The sequence below is a fragment of the Macrobrachium rosenbergii genome, chromosome 5 (assembly GCF_040412425.1).
Source record: "Macrobrachium rosenbergii isolate ZJJX-2024 chromosome 5, ASM4041242v1, whole genome shotgun sequence".
NCBI classification, from domain to species: Eukaryota; Metazoa; Arthropoda; class Malacostraca; order Decapoda; family Palaemonidae; genus Macrobrachium; species Macrobrachium rosenbergii.
The window spans coordinates 47,233,425-47,252,949 of NC_089745.1; the positions used below are offsets into that span (position 1 = coordinate 47,233,425).

At 40.0% G+C, this 19,525-nt stretch overlaps 1 protein-coding gene across 3 annotated transcripts in view; it reads right to left on the reverse strand.

Annotated features, from left to right (window-relative positions):
• LOC136838758 (transient receptor potential channel pyrexia-like) overlaps positions 1 to 15,613 on the reverse strand; it is a 30,344-nt gene extending 14,731 nt beyond the window's left edge. Inside the window, exon 1 of one of the 3 annotated variants that reach the window (XM_067104234.1) lies at positions 14,251 to 15,613. In XM_067104234.1, the coding sequence (XP_066960335.1) occupies positions 14,251 to 15,567 (1,317 nt within the window). In that variant the 5' untranslated portion in view covers positions 15,568 to 15,613. Of the gene's footprint in view, positions 1 to 3,176; positions 5,039 to 9,258; positions 10,790 to 14,250 lie in introns of those variants that run through there. The other 2 variants (XM_067104236.1, XM_067104235.1) reach the window with 2 other exon arrangements.
• Between the last annotated feature and the right edge of the window lie 3,912 nt (positions 15,614 to 19,525).

Genomic DNA, 19,525 nt, shown 5'->3' on the forward strand with positions numbered 1-19,525 from the left:
TATATATGTTATCAGCTGAAGCCAAAGGAAAGGGTTGTAAAGAAACGACAGAGTGCCAAGCATTTTCGTGTAATTAACACATCTTTGCGCCCGAAGATGTGTTAATTGCACGAAAGAACTTGGCACTCTGTCGTTTCTTTTCAAGCTTTTCCTGTGGCTTCAGCCGATAACAAATCACGTGCATATTTTTGTGATTTTTTAGTATATATACAATATATATATATATATATATTTATATATATATATATATATATATATATATATATATATATATGTAAATATATATATATATTATATATATATATATATATATATATATATATATATATATATATATATATATATATATATATATATATATATATGTATGTATGTGTATATATATATATATATATATATATATATATATATATATATGTATGTATGTATGTATGTATATATGTATATAGTTACAAAATAGTACAGTTTGTGGAGAAGTAGACTGATTTCTGGTGGTGTACTGGTCTGGTTTGGTGTTAGAGCTACTACGGATTGACCTCTGAAGGTGGAATAATGTCTAGAGAGAGTTTATCTCTTATTCAAACCTGGGTTCACCCTCAAGTGTGCAACGCTGCACCTCCCCCTGACTCTCTTGTCAACATAAATCTTTTACTTTCAGAGAGACAAATTTTAGTTTCCTTATACTGGTTCCACAGTGATTTCCAGAATCAACACATCTGCTTAATAATATATTTTCATATATGTTACGTGTCAGTGTCCATTTTTAACTTCCCAACGGTTGCAAAAAGGTTCACATGTGCAACTTTTCACAAGGAATTTAGTGTGGTGAGCCAAATTTTCAATTAAATCTTTTTCTCAATTTTTTTTGTTTGTGAATCCATAATATCTGGAGGACTGCGACTGTAGACTTTGTTACTTTCCGCAAAAATAGCGGCCAAAATAACAGGATGTCGACAAATAAGCAAATACAGCAGGGGCGGGGGGGTGGATGCATAAAACGCAAAGCATGCGAGACCTAAAATGAGAAAAAGGAAAGAGAAAAGGAAGACTTGACTAAAACCAGAGCTAAAGTTACAAACAAGAAAACAAATTATCAGTTAACAGTGACGTATAAATAAGCAGTATGAAAGTGTAAGTGTGAGAACGAAGGAATGAGAAGAGTGAAGAATATGATTAATTAAATGTAAGGCAAAAGGTACAACACGTTGAAACAAGTACTTGACATCTGATCTTCCTGGTAACAAGTCACCGTTTCTTTGCTTTCCATTTATTTGTTTAATTAATTAATTAATTTATTTATTTATTCATTTGTTTATTTTTTCAAAGGTACGACCCTATCTGGTTTGTGCTTAATTTACACATGATTTCAGTAGATTACAAGAATAATTAAAAGATAAAATATTTGATTGTATGAATTAGTCAAACGTCATTTATGCATTTACATTAATAAAGAGCCCGTAGGGGGTCAGTGCACCTTACTCGGTGCACCGTAGGCATTACTTAAAGTTCTCTGCAGCGTCCCTTCGGCCCCTAGCTGCAACTTCTTTCATTCCTTTTAGTGTACCATCATTCATATTCTCTTTCTTCCATCTTGCTATCCACCCTCTCCTAACAATTGTTTCATAGTGTAGCTGCGAGGTTTTCCTCCTGTTACACCTTTCAAACCTTTCTACTCGCAATTTCCCGTTCAGCGCTGAATGACCTCACTGGTCCCAGCGCTAGGCCTTGGCCCTAAATTTTATGTTCCTATTCCATTCCATTATTAAGGCGGCTATTTATACCCAGCACTCTCTTTACCTTAGTGCATTAGACCCGGAACTGATATAAGCTCAGTATAAAGGTGTAACCCTACCGGTTTGTAACAAGTATCTGCTGGGTGAGGTTGCCAGCCCCACGCCCTGCCTTGAGGACGTAGCGTGTTTGATGGTTTCATTATGCGGCGTTTTAGCGAAATTCCCGAATGCAAAATATAAGGTTCATGTATAACTTACGTTTGATTTATGCGTCCAGTAAGACTTGGTGCTTAGCCCACGCGCTCATCAAAAATTAATTCAGAACCTTTCGAGAATAGCAACCCCTCTTGCATCTTAAATGAATTCAAGCTGAAATTTAAGACAAGCATCTGAGTCCAGCTGACTCGAATTTGTACCAGGGTCCCGGGGCTGCCTATATAGCGCTGTGTAGAATGGCATCGTTAAAGTTAACTATGTGTGTACATGAGAGAGAGAGAGAGAGAGAGATCGTCATGTGACAGTTATTATTCAGTGCTGGCAACCTCAGAAGGGTAGCATAATACTCGGTATAAAACAGGGTTTCATATGTTTATGGCAATATTTTTATGGGGCGATTTACCACAATTGTTATCACTGCTCTCTCTCTCTCTCGCGCGCGCGCGCGCTGATTTCATTTATAATGTATGGAACACCAGTAAATATTGGCGTGGTATTGTGATTTTCTTTCTGCATATATATATATATATATATATATATATATATATATATATATATATATATATATATATATATATATGTATATATGTTTATATATATATATATATATATATATATATATATATATATATATATATATATATATATGTGTGTGTGTGTGTGTGTGTGTGTGTGTATTTGTGTGTGAGCCTTTGACAGGGTTAACGCCGGCAGTGCACCATAGACATTACTAAAGGGTATATGCAGTCCCTTCGGCCCATGTCTGTACCCACATTTAAGCCTTTTGCTTGCCCTCCATTCCCACTTCCTTGCCATCGTCTCGCTGTCCAGCCCCTCTAACTATTACGTCTTAGTTCAGCTGTGAGATCCTCCCCAGTTTCATCTTTAGATCCTCTCACTTCATCTCATTTATTTTCTTCATCTTTTTTTATCTTCTCTGTGTTAAACCAGTGCTTAGGTGTATAGTCAAAATTTCATGATTCAGTTATACATATATCTTCATACAGATACATATGCAATATATATATTATATTATATTATATTATATTATATATTATATTATATTATATATTATATATTATATATATATATATATATATATATATATATATATATATATAGATTCATTTTTGCTGTGTAGTATTATTTCGCATCTTGTTTATTAACATCTAGATAGACAGGTCAGTAGATAGACAATTCTAGTAACGTGCTTAAAAATGAACCTACCGAGAGAAACATCTGAACGTACAATCCAACGCTGGGAAGATGACCAATGAGGAAAGTCACCTTGAACCATCCCAGCAGAACCACGATCACTCCTACATGCCGCTGCCATGGTTCTAGGGGCCCGGTCGTTGCTATCACTAGCACGGATAAAATGATGAAAGGCAGTTGTAGCCATTTTTCGCATTTGCTCCAATATTCCCTCGAGATGATGACCTGCATGATCTCTCTACACATGACGATGGCCCACAACACCCCAGAGAGTCCCTGCAAGACGGTGGCCGTGATTAGAATGGCAGTGTGATTTCGTCTCTCCTCGAACGAAGTCTCGTTTTTGGTGGTGAGGTTTGGTTCCCTGGGTAGATACGACCGGAGACAGAGGCTCGATGTTAAAGTCAGGACAAGGCTTATGAATACGGCAAGTTTTAAGTAGAACAGAGGCCAGACTCTCAGCCATTTGAGGTGAAGGAACGTTTCACACAAGGGGTGCTTGAGGAAGTCGTACTGGCCTCTCCTGGACATGATGTTCAGTAAACTCACTTCGTTTCTGCTGCTGTCGCACAAGATATCCAGGTTGAAGAAGACCCGCAAATGGCTGTCGTAAAGATCTCCTCTTACGGCCATTCCAGAGGCAAGGAGCGTGGGAACAACCGCAGGAGACTTTTTAATTGCATGTTCCAACACAGATTCTTCTGCCGTGTTTGCTTCTGTGACGTCGGCGCCTGCATCAAGTAGTGCCTCTGCAACAGCAGGCACTGTCGCCAAATGCAGCGCCGTTTGACCTCGATAGTCAGCGCTCGAATGCAGAGCGCCTGCATTCAACAAAATTCTTACGGCGGGGACATTTCCAACTTCCGCAGCCACGTGGAGAGGCGTGTACCCATGATTGGCAGGTATGTTACAAGGTGAGTTATGCGCCAGCAGGAGTTGCAAGCAAGCGACGGAATCCTCACAACGACTTCGAGCTGCATAGTGCAGTGGAATGAGACCGTTTTTGTCGCACTGGTGGACGTCAGCGCCAGCCCTCAGCAATTCCACCAAGCATTTCTTGTTTCCTTTACCCGCTGCGATGTGGAGGGCCGTCGCACCTATAGCGTTTGGGTAATTGATGGGAACCCCGGCCTTCAGCAGTAGGCAAACAAGCCGTCGGCTGTTGGTGGGGGCATCTACTGCTACATGAAGGAACGGCAGAGAATCCGAGTTGGACACCAGTGATGGGATATCCCTGAGGATCGCGTTTGCCTTCGGTAGGTCCCCATCGTGAAGAGCTCCTATTAAAGATTTTTTGGTGTCCTGAATAAGCTTCACAGTAGCCATACTCTCTCTCTCTCTCTCTCTCTCTCTCTCTCTCTCTCTCTCTCTCTCTCTCTCTCTCTCTCTCTCTCTCTCTCTATGGGCCTTTCAAGGAACCAAACGCTTCGTGAGTCACACTCTTAATAAGTTTTTATGTATCTTGGTCACTGTATTTTTTATTCATTCGTTCTTGTTTGTCGAAGATCAACTTCACTATTTAATGATTTCCATAGTTGAGAACTTAGTCATTAATTCTTTAGGTTGTACTTTGAAATAACTTTGCAGCATTGAGATAATTATAAAAACATTGTTTTGTTGTTCGTGATTTTATTTTCGTCAAGATATCCGCAGCGCTCCGTCGCGTGACTCTTAACGAGAAAAAAGAATTTCTATGACTCTATATCCCAGTCATTTCCTTTGTCTTTGGAGCACTTCATTCAAGTTTAATCAAGCGTGAGTTTCTCTGGTAGGTCTGCGAACACCTCCACGTAGGAAAGTTTCGAAGTCTTTTCACGAAACAAATCAGCCACAGCAAACGGAACCCCGACTTCTATGACGACTTCCAGATGACTGAGAGTTGTAAGTTGTTCGTGGTTTAGCCAACCAGAATCGCACCCACCCTATTCCCCCTAGCATCATCTCTCCCTCTTCAGTAGACGACGCCCCTGGCTCATAATTGCATAGGACAGCGGATGGTGTGAGATCCTCATTCATTCATCTTTATGCAAAGTACCCTTTGACGTCTACGAACGACACTGCCAATTCCAAATTGGGTGAATTTTAGTCATCCATTCCTTTCGGCAACGCAATTCTCATTTGTACTGCGGAATACTTTGTCTTAGTTTTCCACAATTAATACTCATCGTATAGGCATCACAGTTTTACGTAATTGCCGTGTGAAATGTGCATTCCTATCTCATAATCGCACAGGCTTCGTGATTAGGCGTTCCACGCCCCGGGGCCATTTCGGCCTTACGTGTGGAAGCCCACAAGGTCAAGTTGGCGTGCAAGAGGGGCTTGCCAGATGTATGACTTAATAAGTACGTACCATGGTTCGAAGGTACGTCATGTGATACATACACCCTTGAGAACCATATAGTTATTTGATTATTACTGTGATATATTAAGCCCCCTTTTTAAACTCTGTCAAACAAAATACTTTTACTTTTCATTCGTAATGCAGCTCTTAATAATCTACAGGTAAGCTCCTTATAAAGCCAGTGGGTAATTATCAAACCTAGCAAGTTGGTTTTTTGTACCTTATTGACTTAAATTCTCGATATTCTCAGCGCAGATCATTTTATTCTAGGTTGGTTATTGTTCTGTTGTCCTTCTTTTGACTTTAAAGAACACGAAAAAATCGTATATAAAAACAGATTCACTCTAGATACAAACTTTTTATAATCTTATAGGAAACAGGTCCTAAGAGGCGACTGGTTGTCCAGACCTTTAAGTGTACTCACTCCATACATCGTTATCAGCAACCGTCGTATACTTTAACATGCTTTAGATAACTCTCACTAGTAGGAGGTAATGTTCCGTCGAGATAGAGAAGACATTTTTAGATTTACTATCGACGCTGGTCTTCTCCCAAAATATAATATTTCATTCATTTTCTTTTTATCTTTTTATTGCTTTCATAGCAGCTATGTTGTTCATTTAATTGATATCGGCGTCAATGACCCAGTTGTCGCGATGCCAGATATCTCAAAATCATTCAAATTCGAGATAGAGAAGTTATCCGTTAACAAAAAAAAAAAAAAAACTTCATGGGAAGGCCAGTAAGATAACCAACTCCTCATCAAGAGGGGTGATTATGGGAAAACGGGAGCAGCAGTAATATTACAGAGGACACGAAACGTTCGAGTGACTGAGAAGTCGCTGAAGGTAAAATACGGAAATTACGTACATAACTGGTCCAGTCGTTACTCTTGCATAATAAGAATTTGACGAAAATTCGTGGTGAATTGACTTCACGGTGCTTCATCTTATACCGCATCGCATTTCTCTTGTCCAGAAATCCATGGGATTTATCTCATAATAGATATCAGGGAAGGAGGTTGGTTAAGAAATGCTAATCGTAGAGTTTGCTTTGTAGTTTTGCATAAATGTAGAATGTCGAAAATAAAGCTAATTAGCGATGGCAGCAAAGTCCCCTAATGTACTGTATATATATATATATATATATATATATATATATATATATATATATATATATATATATATATATATATATATATATATATATATATGTGTGTGTGTGTGTGTGTGTGTGTGTGTATGTATGTATACTTGACTGAGAAGAAAACTACAGTATCAGTTTCCTTCACTGAAAGGGGAAACATTGCAGCAGATGTGCAAGAAAGTGCATGCTTATACATGGTGAGTTTGCAAGATGCATGTTCGGATTTCATAACCTTTCATTTTAATTCCATTTTCTTTCACGCTTGGTATGGATCTTCGTCATGTTATTGAGTGTAAAAGGTTAAACTATTGTTAATGAAAACCTGATTGGTCTAAATTATTTATGTTGATGTGATTAATCAGGTTGTTATTTACGTAGATCTGTTTATAGGTTATAATATCTATTAAACTGGAGCCTAGATCCGGTTTACATTAATCTACTTGATCTTTGCTTTAATCAGATTAATCTGGATAATAGAGATAATATTCACGTCCGTCTGGTTAATCAGGTTGAAGGGATAGTGTTTTATTATTCTGGTTATTTTAGACGGGTCTTCTCGTGGTTGATCCAAGTACTGTAATGCTTACACTAATAAAGTTGATGTGGTTATACTGAATTCTCCTGAAACGGGTTGTTCCAGCGAATCCTTAAATTATTTTGGATAATCTGGTTCCATCTTTGTATTTGTATGGGTAATCCTTACATCCAGCTTCAATAACAATGAGTTTGTTCCTCAATTGCAGTAGATTTAGAAAAAAAACAGTGACAGTTATTTCGCGAGTTCTTAGTATGTTAACAAAATCCTTGTCAGTCACTGTCAATCCCCTTTCAATTAAAAACAGCTAGTTGGTATTTTAACGTTACAGTCTGCGACTAACGCTATGCATCACTTTCTCCTTAAACGGGATTATTATTTCTCAGGTAGAAAAGGGAAAGAAAAATCGGTTCTTGATTATCCTTTGGATTCTTTTGTCTGAGATTTGAACTCAGCAGTGACAACCATTTGCCCAACCATTCGAATTAATTTTCCACCTGAACTTGAATATTGTGAAGGGGAAAACTCACTTTCTAACCCCTTTGCCGAGGATTAGTCAGTCACCTTTTTTTTTTTTGTATAAGCGTTAACCTAAGGCCTCATCCACTCTGCAGTAAAGTATATCACAAAAGCAAGCCGATAACTTATTGCACACACGACACCAACAGGTTGGGTACAAAATAACGACTTATTGGTTTTCCTAACTATTGCTTCATAAACTATCCAGCATTGGTCAGAGATTCGCTTCCCACTTACGGTCGCTGGCTTGTTTTCAACCTGTTTTTGATATGTATGCGATACGTTGCCGATGTGTGTTTCCGAAATGTTTTAGTGCAGTGTGGATGTACCGTACTCTAAGCCTGAGTATTGCGTAATAAAAACATTAAGTTGAATTTGCAGCGGAGGGCAGTATGGGAAACGGTCCTGAAGAACTGAAAAATACATAAACACACACACACACACACACAAAGATAATGGGAGAGGACGCTTCTCGGAATGCCAGAATATGATGAGAAATTATGGGTTAAACAAATGCCAACCCAGGGAGAATGTATGCTGCAAGATAGGGTGACATTTACTAAGTCTGTGTTTAATGCACTACCTTCGTCATAACACTGTAATGAGAATCATGTTTGCGTGTATGAGAATAAAAAAAAATAATTGCAATACATACATACATATATGCACACACACACACACACATATATATATATATATATATATATATATATATATATATATATATATATATATATATATATATATATATATATATATATATATATATATATATATATATATATATATATATATATATATATATATATATATATATATATATATATATATATATATATATATATATATATGAAATTTTGTTAGTCCGTTTTGTACTTTCGCAATTACTGGTTTCAGTTGTTCATTCTCCTGTTAAGTTGAATTTAGATTTTGAATAAGGCTTCATTGATTTTCAACAGGCCCGATTTAGTAGTTCTCTTTTTAGTGAAACTAATCGTTATAGCTGTTTACCTAAGGTCAAAGATAAAATCGTGGAAATAGAAGAGTACAGAGAGGAAAGTAATAATTGAAAAGTTGTGTATATTTTTTGCTGTTGTTGTAATGTAATTCTTTCAACTGCAAGTTTTCATATTTCGAGAGTGAGCGAATGGTGGTTGCCATCAATTACTGAACCTCAGTGTGTTATTTTCTCTACTTCTCCTTACCCTGAAAAATATTAATTGTGGCAGATTCTAAGTGGTTAATGGTATCTTTTGAGGGGATCCCGCACCAAAGCGTTGTATGGACATTTCACTATATAACATACATCACAATGGAAAGGAGACGGTGGTTGACTAATCATTTGGCCTGTGTCAGTTTTATACTCACTTCATTAATTTAGACACTACCGTTCACTAATGGTTGTTTTTACGTTAATGGAGGGTGTGTAAAAAGTTGGACTTGAAATTTTACCATCTATGTCAGCCCTCTGAGTAAGTGAGGGCATCTTTTGTGCATTCTGTAACAGAGCATTAGACGGATGTTCCAGTGACTAGGTAAAATACAAAACCTACCTGTTTGAACATCTGAATGTAGATGCCAACACTCGGCATGTGGCCAATAAGGGCTACCATGTGACACCATCCACCGAGGAGGATTGGGACCCATGCGTGGAGCTTGCAAGTATCCTGTACCCAATCCAGTTTGAGAAGAATGAGGGTGCTTGTAATGAAAATGACCTCCAGTACCTTCTTCTTTTGACGGAAGAAGTGCCTTTTCAAAATCATCATCTGTACAACATAGAAAACCAAGAGAATCACCAGCTCTATCAGTACAAAAGTGTTCAAGATGTTCAGCGAAATTTGATGTTCAGATGAACAAGAGCTGCTCGCCTGATCACCAGTTTTATATTTGCAGATCTTTCGAATGTATGCACCTGCTGTAAGCATCAGTACTAGACTAGCAAAAATCACAAGCTTTGCATAGAAAAACTTGTTAACAAGGAACCATTTTAGATGGATAAAAGTTTCGCACAGAGGATGCTTGAGGAAATCGTAGTGTCCTTGGTTCACCATGTCTTGCAATAGACCCACTTCAGTTTTGTCCCCTTTTATGACATCCAAGTGAAAGTAAATGCGTAAATTGCAATCATGGGGATCTCCCTTGACTGCAGTACCAAAATCCAGAAACTTCTTAACAACAGCAGGATGTTCTTTGATGGCTGTTTCAACCGCAGTGTGACCATCTTGATCTCTTGCCCTTCCGTGAGCCCCTGCATTGAGCAGAACCTCTGCAACGGCAGGAGTGCACGCTAAGTGAAGGGGAGTTTGGCCTCTGCCATTAGTCAAACCATGACTACCACCTGCTTTCAGCAGCATTTTTACTGCCGTTGCATTGCTAGCTAGGGCTGCAATATGTAGGGGCGTGTAGCCACACTTTTCTGGGGCATCTACGGAGGACCCCGATTTTATGAGATACGGCAGACTTTTTAGACCATCTTCACTTCTATTCCGGGCAGCGTAGTGCAAGGGCAAGTGCCCATCGTCATCCTTCTGGTTCACCTCAGCCCCGGACTCAAGAAGCTCCCTGACGCATTTAAAATGACCCTTATCTGCCGCTAGATGTAATGCCGCTGCTCCAGCTTGATTGGTCGCATTGACGCATACTCCAGCTTTGATTAGCATACGCACCATGAGCCAGCAGTTAGTGTGAGCGTTCACTGCCGCGTGAAGTAGTAAGTTGTTGCCTTTGATTCCCCCGGCGATTTCGTCGTTGCTTAAAACCCTGGATAGTTCTTTTGCATCTCCCTTCTGTATGATACTCTGCACTGTAGATTTCAACGGGTTGTTGCCCTCCATTTTCATGTTTCTGGAGATGATGCTCTTGCAATTGTCCTTGCGGTTAAGTCCTCAAAATAATATAAATCTCTGATAAAATTTCATGTATGATGCTGATCATTTCTTTCAGTAAGCGTTTCATATACTTTCGCAGATTCCGTTTTGCGAATGCGAATTTGTACCCAGCACTGAAATTCACCCAAAATATTTTCATGGAACGAACATTGGCAATAACGCGGTCGTCTTTCTCATTCTCTTGCAGCCTACTGAGGTCCCCCTTGTTTAAGAGCCAGAAAATAAAAGGGTTTGAACGGAAACGGATGGAAGATTAGAAGAATACGGAGCCTTAGGACGTTCGCTCCGAAATTGTCCTTTAAGGTATCCCCATTCTAGGGAATAGATTAATTTTCTTGGAGTAACCTGAGTAGTTCACTGATTACGCTGTTAATTGTTACTACACAGCATTAGCCTACTTTTTCGTTTGTTAAATTTCCTAGCCACTGCTCTACATACGTAAACACAATTTCTCTCTCTCTCTCTCTCACACACACACACACACACACACACACACACACACACACACACACACACACACACACACTCCCGAGAACGTGGATTTCCATTAGCGTGCTGTAACGTTGCACGGCCACGAGACCTCTCGTTCTTTGTCAAAAATGGGAAGGTTTTATGACGGGAAAGGCCGGTATTACATTGTATCCTTCCCAGCACATCCGTTTTGATGTCACTAGATTTCTTTCGCTAATTTCATCATCCAAGAAGACCATTTGATTAATAATTTAGTGCCCTGTATGTCTTTACTTCTGCGTTTTAATACATTTTTATGTATTTATTAATTTATCAATATATTTTTTTTCTTTTTTAATAAGTGACATCTCTTCTTTCTGTATTTCCCTTTACCTCCTTTTACTTCATCTTGAAGAACTCCATTTTCTTTGGAAGCTTGAATTTCATGTCAATGGCCCCTGTCGGCTTGTTCTTTATGAATAGGGTTCATCTCTTCTGAATAATAAATCAAGAAGAAAGTATCACTCATTGATGTCGCAGTACCATGGGACACCAGAGTAGATGAGAATGAAAGAGAAAAAATTGACAAGCATCAAGACCTGAAAATCGAAGTATGAAGGATATGGAATATGCCAGTGGAAATTGTACCCATAATCATAGATAGGAACACCAGGCACGTTCCCAAGATCCCTGAAAAGGAATCTGGAAAAACTAGATGCCGAAGTAGCTCCAGGACTCATGCAGAAGAGTGTGCTACTAGCAGAAGCGCACATAGTGAGAAAAGTGATGTACTCCTAAAAAGGCAGGATGCAACCCGCAACCCTGCACTATGAAAATCACCCAGTCGAATAGGATGACTATGATAGACCAAAAAAAAAAAATTAAATAAATAAAAATAATAATAATAATAATAATACGTCTTGAACAAAATCTGTACAGTCTGTGCGTATACACGCATTAAACATAGCTCTGCTACACGTACACATAACAACAGAACGCTAGTAGACAAAAGAACGGAGAGCTGTGTTCACGCACACACACATGGAACCTGACGGAAAGGCGCTTCGTCATCAAGTTTATAGATAGCGTAATTTTGCCGAGTCACTTGTCGATCAGTAAAGAACTTGACGAGACGCAATAGATTACTCTGTGGACAAGTTCATGTGTGCTTTGGCGGGACCAGAACAGAAACTATCATACAAGAACAGTCGAACTGCAATATTTTCATCAAAGACCAAGACCAGTCCTTATTTGCGCCTGCAGAGTAGATGAAAGTTAGAAGAGGGGGTTTCCAGTGACTCACTTTATGTCAGGAATTCGCGATTTCATTGAAGCCTTCATATTAAAAGCATCTTGTGAGCAAGCTAGAAAAAATAACATGGTTCATTCCTATCTTATCTCAGGATCTTGGACTGCCCACCTGTTATGCTAAAAAGAGTGATAGGTGGCAGGATGACGTTGCTTTCAGATAATTAAGTCATTTCCACACTTAATCATATTTGAAGTTAGCATTTCCTGAAGACAGTCCGAAAATGACTAGGTATGTATAATGCACCGCTCGTATTATAATTACTGCTTAAGCACTTTTATTAATTAGACTTGATTTTATACAAGGGTAAGCATACGTATTTGGTAGGTACTTGATTTTTCGATGGTGATGAGTAATATTCAGAAGATATGTTTGAATATCCATTTTTGTCATATATACACGCGTAACATTTTTGTATTCAAGAATATTACACCATAAATAACGTTTAATATCCAGTTCAGTATACCTTGGGAATAATCGCACCCAAGGGGAATTATAATTGATAAGTGCTTCGTCCCTGGCGGGATTCGAAGCCATCAAGAGAGATATAAGTTGAATCGATTCTGCCAAGTGTTACAAACTTACCAGTCAGTTATCATGGTGGGGATGGGTTGATATCGATTCTAACTAGAGAACCTGATTTCAATAGGAATATGTACAGCAGAGTCGATGTCAACTCAATTGATGGCTAGGTGGTTAGTCACTGTCCATCGTTGTTGCTGAACCGGGCATCTGTTTGAATCCTGTCGAGAACGAACCATTTATCTTTTATAATTCCCCTTATGTGTCAGTTATTCCCAGTGAACTAAATATAAACAATTTTTGTGGTGTAATATTCCACACACACACACACACACACACACACACACACACACACACACACACACATATATATATATATATATATATATATATATATATGTGTGTGTGTGTGTGTGTGTGTGTATGTATTATATATATATATATATATATATATACATATATTATATATATATATATATATATATATACACATATGTATATATATGAACAAAGTTACAGCCACGAAGGAAAATTGAAACACTGGAGATCCTAAGTACTCTCGTCTTATTACCAAGACATGGTCACAGCAACTAAAGATATACAGAAACCAGGGTCTTTAGTCTTTAGTTTACATAGCAACTCCAGTGTTTCAATTTCCCTTCGTGGCTATAACTGTGTTCGTATAGTCATCACGTTTTTAATTTTTCGGTATTTAAAACCAAAAACACACACACACACACACACACACACACACACACACATATATATATATATATATATATATATATATATATATATATATATATATATATATATATATATATATATACTATCGTTTGATTACAAGTCAAGCTGCAACCCTAGATGGAAAAGGAGAATGCTACAATCCCACTATCCAAAACATGGAAGTATAAAAGTGTTAAACATTTCCTCGGCAAAGACAGATCTCCAAAAATCGTGAGACTTTTTCAGTGCGCAGATCTTTTGTGCAATGGAAGAAGAAGAAGGGGAGAGAGAGAGAGAGAGAGAGAGAGAGAGAGCGGATATGTTCCTCGGAAGTGAATTTGTAATCATGAATGACAAAATCCAGCCAGCAACCGGACTTTCAATTATGTTAGGGTTCACGTTCATCCCCCATGATATGCTCATTGCACTAATTTTATGTAAGTCTCGGTTAAGAGTCATCCTACACATACACACACACACACACACACACACACACACACATATATATATATATATATATATATATATATATATATATATATAATATATATATATATATACACACATACATACATACATACACACACGTATATCCTCTTCTTCGTTTAACGTGCTTTTTTCCCATTTATATATTATTTCTTCCTCACCTTCTTGAACATTTCCACGTAGATGCCCACTGAAGGAATGTGACCAATTAACACCGTAATTTCGCCCCATCCTATTATCATGGCGTAAACAGCCACATGCCGTTCCCACGTGTCCAGAGGGCCGTGCATTCGGTTAAGAAAAAGACCGCATATCAGGAAGATCAATTCCAGCAGTTTCTCGCCTCTTCTCCAGTAGGTCAGCTGAAGGGTTACCATTTGAAACAAAACCCACAATGTTAGTAGAATAAGAACAACACCTGAAAAATACTTGAGCGACTCTGTTATTACCAGAATATTGTGGTCTTTGTCCGTAGAATTGTCGTTGTGCGTAGAGTTGCTGCTGTTTACATCTTCATGAGGTATGAGTATTGACCTCAAGCACAGGTCTATTGTAAGCGTCAAAACTAACGTCAGGAAAACCGTAAGTTTGAAATAAAATAAAGGTGCTACTCTGATCCACTTCAGATGAATAAAACTTTCACACAAAGGGTACTTGAGGAACTCGTTATAACCCCGACGAACCATGGATTGAATGAGTTTAGTTTCGCACTGGTTGGACCCGCAAAGAATTTCTAGATTGAAGAAGATACGCAAATCACGATCACCTATATCCCCATGAATGGTGATACCTGAGGCCATCAGGGTTGGCACTAAAGATGGCTTGTGTTTTATTGCTTTCTCTAACACCGTCTCTCCCGATTTTATATCAACCGTAGTCACCTCTGCTCCGGCGTCCAACAATAACCTTGCAACTTCAGGAACCGTTGCTAAGCTCAGAGGTGTACGACCATTGTCGTCAGTGTTGGCTGTAGAAGCACCAGATTTCAGAAGAACCTTTGTGGCTACAACATTGCCGAATTGGGCAGCGAAGTGAAGAGGAGTTCGACTTTTCTTGTCTGAGACATTGCACAGAGAGCCCTCATCCAGTAAAAGTTGAATACACTTTGGGGTGCCACTAGAACGACTGAGGGTGGCATAGTGAAGAGGAACCCGACCTTCGAGGTCTCTTTGATGAACATCTGCTTCTGATTTAACCAAGAGAACCAGACACTTGAAGCAGCTTCTGCGAGCAGCATAATGGAGGGCTGTCGCTCCCAGAGGGTCTGAGGCAGTAATGGGTGTTTGTGCCTTTAACAGCAGTGATACCAATCTAGTGCAGTTGTATGGGGCATTCACAGCTATGCATAGTAAGGGCTGCTCTCCATGCTTAAAAGGAATGTTAGTAAATTCCTCGAGGATGGTAGTTGACTTTGATACATCTCCCTTTCCCAAAGCGTCACACAATTCTTCTCTCTTAGTTTCTTCAGTAGAACACATTTTGATATGCACTAAACAGACATTCCGCAGTGAACTGAAATTAACAAACAACGCTTTGTGGTGAAATGTTTCTTATCGGATTTAATCAGTCTTTTTCCTTTGTCAACGGATTGTATCTAAAGTGATCTCTTAACTGATATAAAGTGTCCTTCTATCGCTTCAAGGTTCCAAAGAAAGAGCTACGTGAAAATCAAATACAATTCAATGGTACTTGCAGGTAGACCTTGACCATGTTATAGAACCTTAATATGTAAAATCCCGTTACTTTACTAAAATCAAAATAAACTGTCAGTTGTTTATCCAGCTAGATATTTTCTTTCTGTAGAGCCTTCAGATTTTTTAGGAGGACGTGAAGTATTTCTTTGAGATGTATCAGATAACCCAAGAGATTATTTTGGCCGTAATAATGAGATATTTTATTACTGTGTGGTGTCTGGCGGTGCAATAAATGTGGTCGAGCATGGCGGGTGATAGCTGAGGTATGGGATGAGGTAGTATGTTGGCGATTGGTGAGCTTTGAAAGTAGTGGAGGATTTTGTTTATATATTTAGGCGCGATCTCTAAATCTGAATATCTAAGTCACATTTTCAATTACTGTATTATGTTCAGCAGTGACCTAGGTTTTGCCAGCTGCAGTTCTCTCCACTTCCTTATTTTAATTATGGGAAGCGGTGCATCTCATAAGTCAGTAATCTAACCTTTTATGTAGTGATGCTTTCGTCCAAGTAAGATCCATGCTCGATAAGGGGTCCTGCTGCGGGTGTGGGGATTGTAAACAGCACTCCTCCTCCTCCTCCTCCTCTCGTTCTTCTTCTTCTTCCTTAGACAGGTGTTTTAGAGGGGCTCGGATTATTTATTTTTATTTTCTTTCATCGCGAGTATACGGTTTTACTTATCTTGATATGACGTTATCGATGTTAATACAGTCACGTGAATACATTGATCTGATTCTATAAAAGATAGTTAATTAAAAAAGGGAGTTTGTATAAGATTCTTATCCTTTTCGTGTGTTTTCCTTTGATGTGTATGTTTTTTCAGGTGTAGCTGTGTCTATGCTTAGTATCATTATTTAGGTGAGAGAACCTCTCTTAGTGCTTGTGTACTGCGGATAATTGCTTTTACAGTTGCATTCAACTTTTGATTTGCCTTTTCCATTTGTCTTTCTATTTTCTTTTCTTCAGTTGGCAGGCCTCTTCGTACTGATGAACTTATATACGACCTAATAAGGAAAACAGAAAAGACAAATCAAAATTTGAAAGCAGCTGAGACATCAGTCATCTTCTTTACATTATTATTATTATTATTATTATTATTATTATTATTATTATAAGGAAGTAGATCCTCTCCTAAACAAGCCCTGTTAAATAGAATGGCTGCCTCATTTGAGTCAATTTTATATTGAGTCTTCTCAGTTTTCATTATAATTCTTTTCTCTTCTGCGTTAACATTTGACAATAATTGGCCAATTGTTGTCCAATATTAACGCATAAGAAAAGAATTATAAGGAAAATAGAGATGACTCAATGTAAAATTAGCTCAAGTGATGCAGCCATCCTATTTAACAGGGCTTATTATTATTACTTTTTTATTTATTTATTTATTTTTTGTCTATCTCAGCCATCCTATTCGACTGGGTGGTATTTATAGTAAAGGGTTCCGGGTTGCATCCTGCCTTCTCAGGAGTCCGTCACTTTTCTCACTATTTGCGCTGTTTCTAATAGCACGCTCTTCTGCATGAGTCCTGGGGCTACTTCGGCATCTAGTTTTTCCAGGTTCCTTTTCAACGATCTTGGGATCGTGCCTAGTGATCCTGTGATTATGGGTACAGTTTCTAATGGCATATCCCAAATCCTTCTTATTTCTATTTTCAGGTCTTAATAATTATAAATTCTTTCTCTTTCTTTCTCATCTACTTTGGTGTCCCATGGTACTGCGACATCAATGAGTGATACTTTCTTCTTGATTTTGTCAATCAGCGTCAAGTCTGGTTTATTGGCACGTATCACCCTATCTGTTCTGATACCATAGTCCCAGAGGATCTTTACCTGATCGCCCTCAGGTTGGTGTTCTTACAGCTTACTACTGCAGCTAGCTGTTGTTTCTTGCACAGGCTCCAGTGGAGGGCTTTTGCTATTGAATCATGCCTCTTTTTGTACTGGTTCTGTGCAAGTGCCGGACATTTGCTTGCTATGTAGTTTATAGTCTCGTCTTTCATATTGCACTTCCTGCATATGGGTGAGATATTCTTTGAACATTATCTGCTTCTTGGGGCCTGATCTTGTGCCGCTGTTAGCATTCCTTCTGTTTCCTTGAGTTCTCTCCTATGTAGTCATTGCCATCCTCTGAGAAAGCAGCCTCTGGGTAGGACTCTTCCCTTCCAGGCTGCCCTCAAGAGACTGGCGGGCCTTGGGGGCTTTTTGGCCTCATCCTTGAAGTTCTTGGGCTCTCTCCAGGCCTGCTTCCTCAGCCTGGTGGGATACCTGCCTTCCTCCGAGGAAGCAGCCTCGGGATCGGACCCTTCCTTTCAAGGCTACCCTCAAGAGACTGGTAAGCCTTGGGAGCTTTTGGGCCTCATCCTTGAAGCTCTTGGGCCCTCTCCAGGCCCGCTTCCCCAGCCTGGCAGGATACCTGCCTTCCTCCAAGGGAGCATCCTCTGGGTCGGACTCTTCTCTTCAAGGCTGCCCTCAAGGGACTGGTGAGCCTTGGGGGCTTTTAGGCCTCATCCTTGAAGTTCTTGGGCCCTCTCCAGGCCTGCTTCCCCAGTCTGACAGGATACCTGCCTTCCTCCAAGGAAGCAGCCTCTAGGTTGGACCCTTCTCTTCAAGGTTTCCCTCAAGGGACTGGTGAGCCTTAGGGGCTTTTGGGCCTCATCCTTGAAGTTCTTGAGCCCCCTTCAGGCCTGCTTCCCCAGTCTGACAGGATACCTGCCTTCCTCCAAGGAAGCAGCCTCTGGGTTGGACCCTTTTCTTCAAGGTTTCCCTCAAGGGACTGGTGAGCCTTAGGGGCTTTTGGGCCTCATCTTTGAAGTTCTTGAGCCCCCTTCAGGCCTGCTTCCCCAGTCTGACAGGATACCTGCCTTCCTCCAAGGAAGCAGCCTCTGGGTTGGACCCTTCTCTTCAAGGTTTCCCTCAAGGGACTAGTGAGCCTTAGGGGCTTTTGGGCCTCATCCTTGAAGTTCTTGGGCCCCCTTCAGGCCTGCTTCCCCAGTCTGACAGGATACCTGCCTTCCTCCAAGGAAGCAGCCTCTGAGTCGGACCCTTCTCTTCAAGGTTTCCCTCAAGGGACTGGTGAGCCTTAGGGGCTTTTGGGCCTCTTCCTTGAAGTTCTTGAGCCCCCTTCAGGCCTGCTTCCCCAGTCTGACAGGATACCTGCCTTCCTCCAAGGAAGCAGCCTCTGAGTCGGACCCTTCTCTTCAAGGTTTCCCTCAAGGGACTGGTGAGCCTTAGGGGCTTTTGGGCCTCATCCTTGAAGTTCTAGGACCCTCTCCAGGCCCGCTTCCCCAGCACAGCAGGGTACCTGACGTAATTCGAGGAAGCAGCCTCTGGGTCGGACCCTTCCCTTCATTGCTGCCCTCAAGAGACTGGTGAGCGTTGGGGGCTTTTAGGCGTCATCCTTGAAGTTCTTGGACCCTCTCCAGGCCCGGTTCCCCAGCATAGCAGGGTACCTGCCATAATCCGAGGCAGCAGCCTCTGGATCGGACCCTTCCCTTCAACGCTACCCTCAAGGGACTGGTGAGCCTTCGGGGCTTTTGGGCCTCATCCTTGAAGTTCTTGGGCCCCCTTCAGGCCTGCTTCCCCATTTGACAGGATACCTACCTTCCTCCGAGGAAGCATCCTCTGGGTTGGACCATTCCTCTGAGGAAGCACCCTCTGGGTCGGACCATTCCATTTCAGGCTGCCCTCAAGAGATTGGGGAGCCTTGGGGGCTTTTGAGCCTCATCCTTGAAGATCTTGGGCCC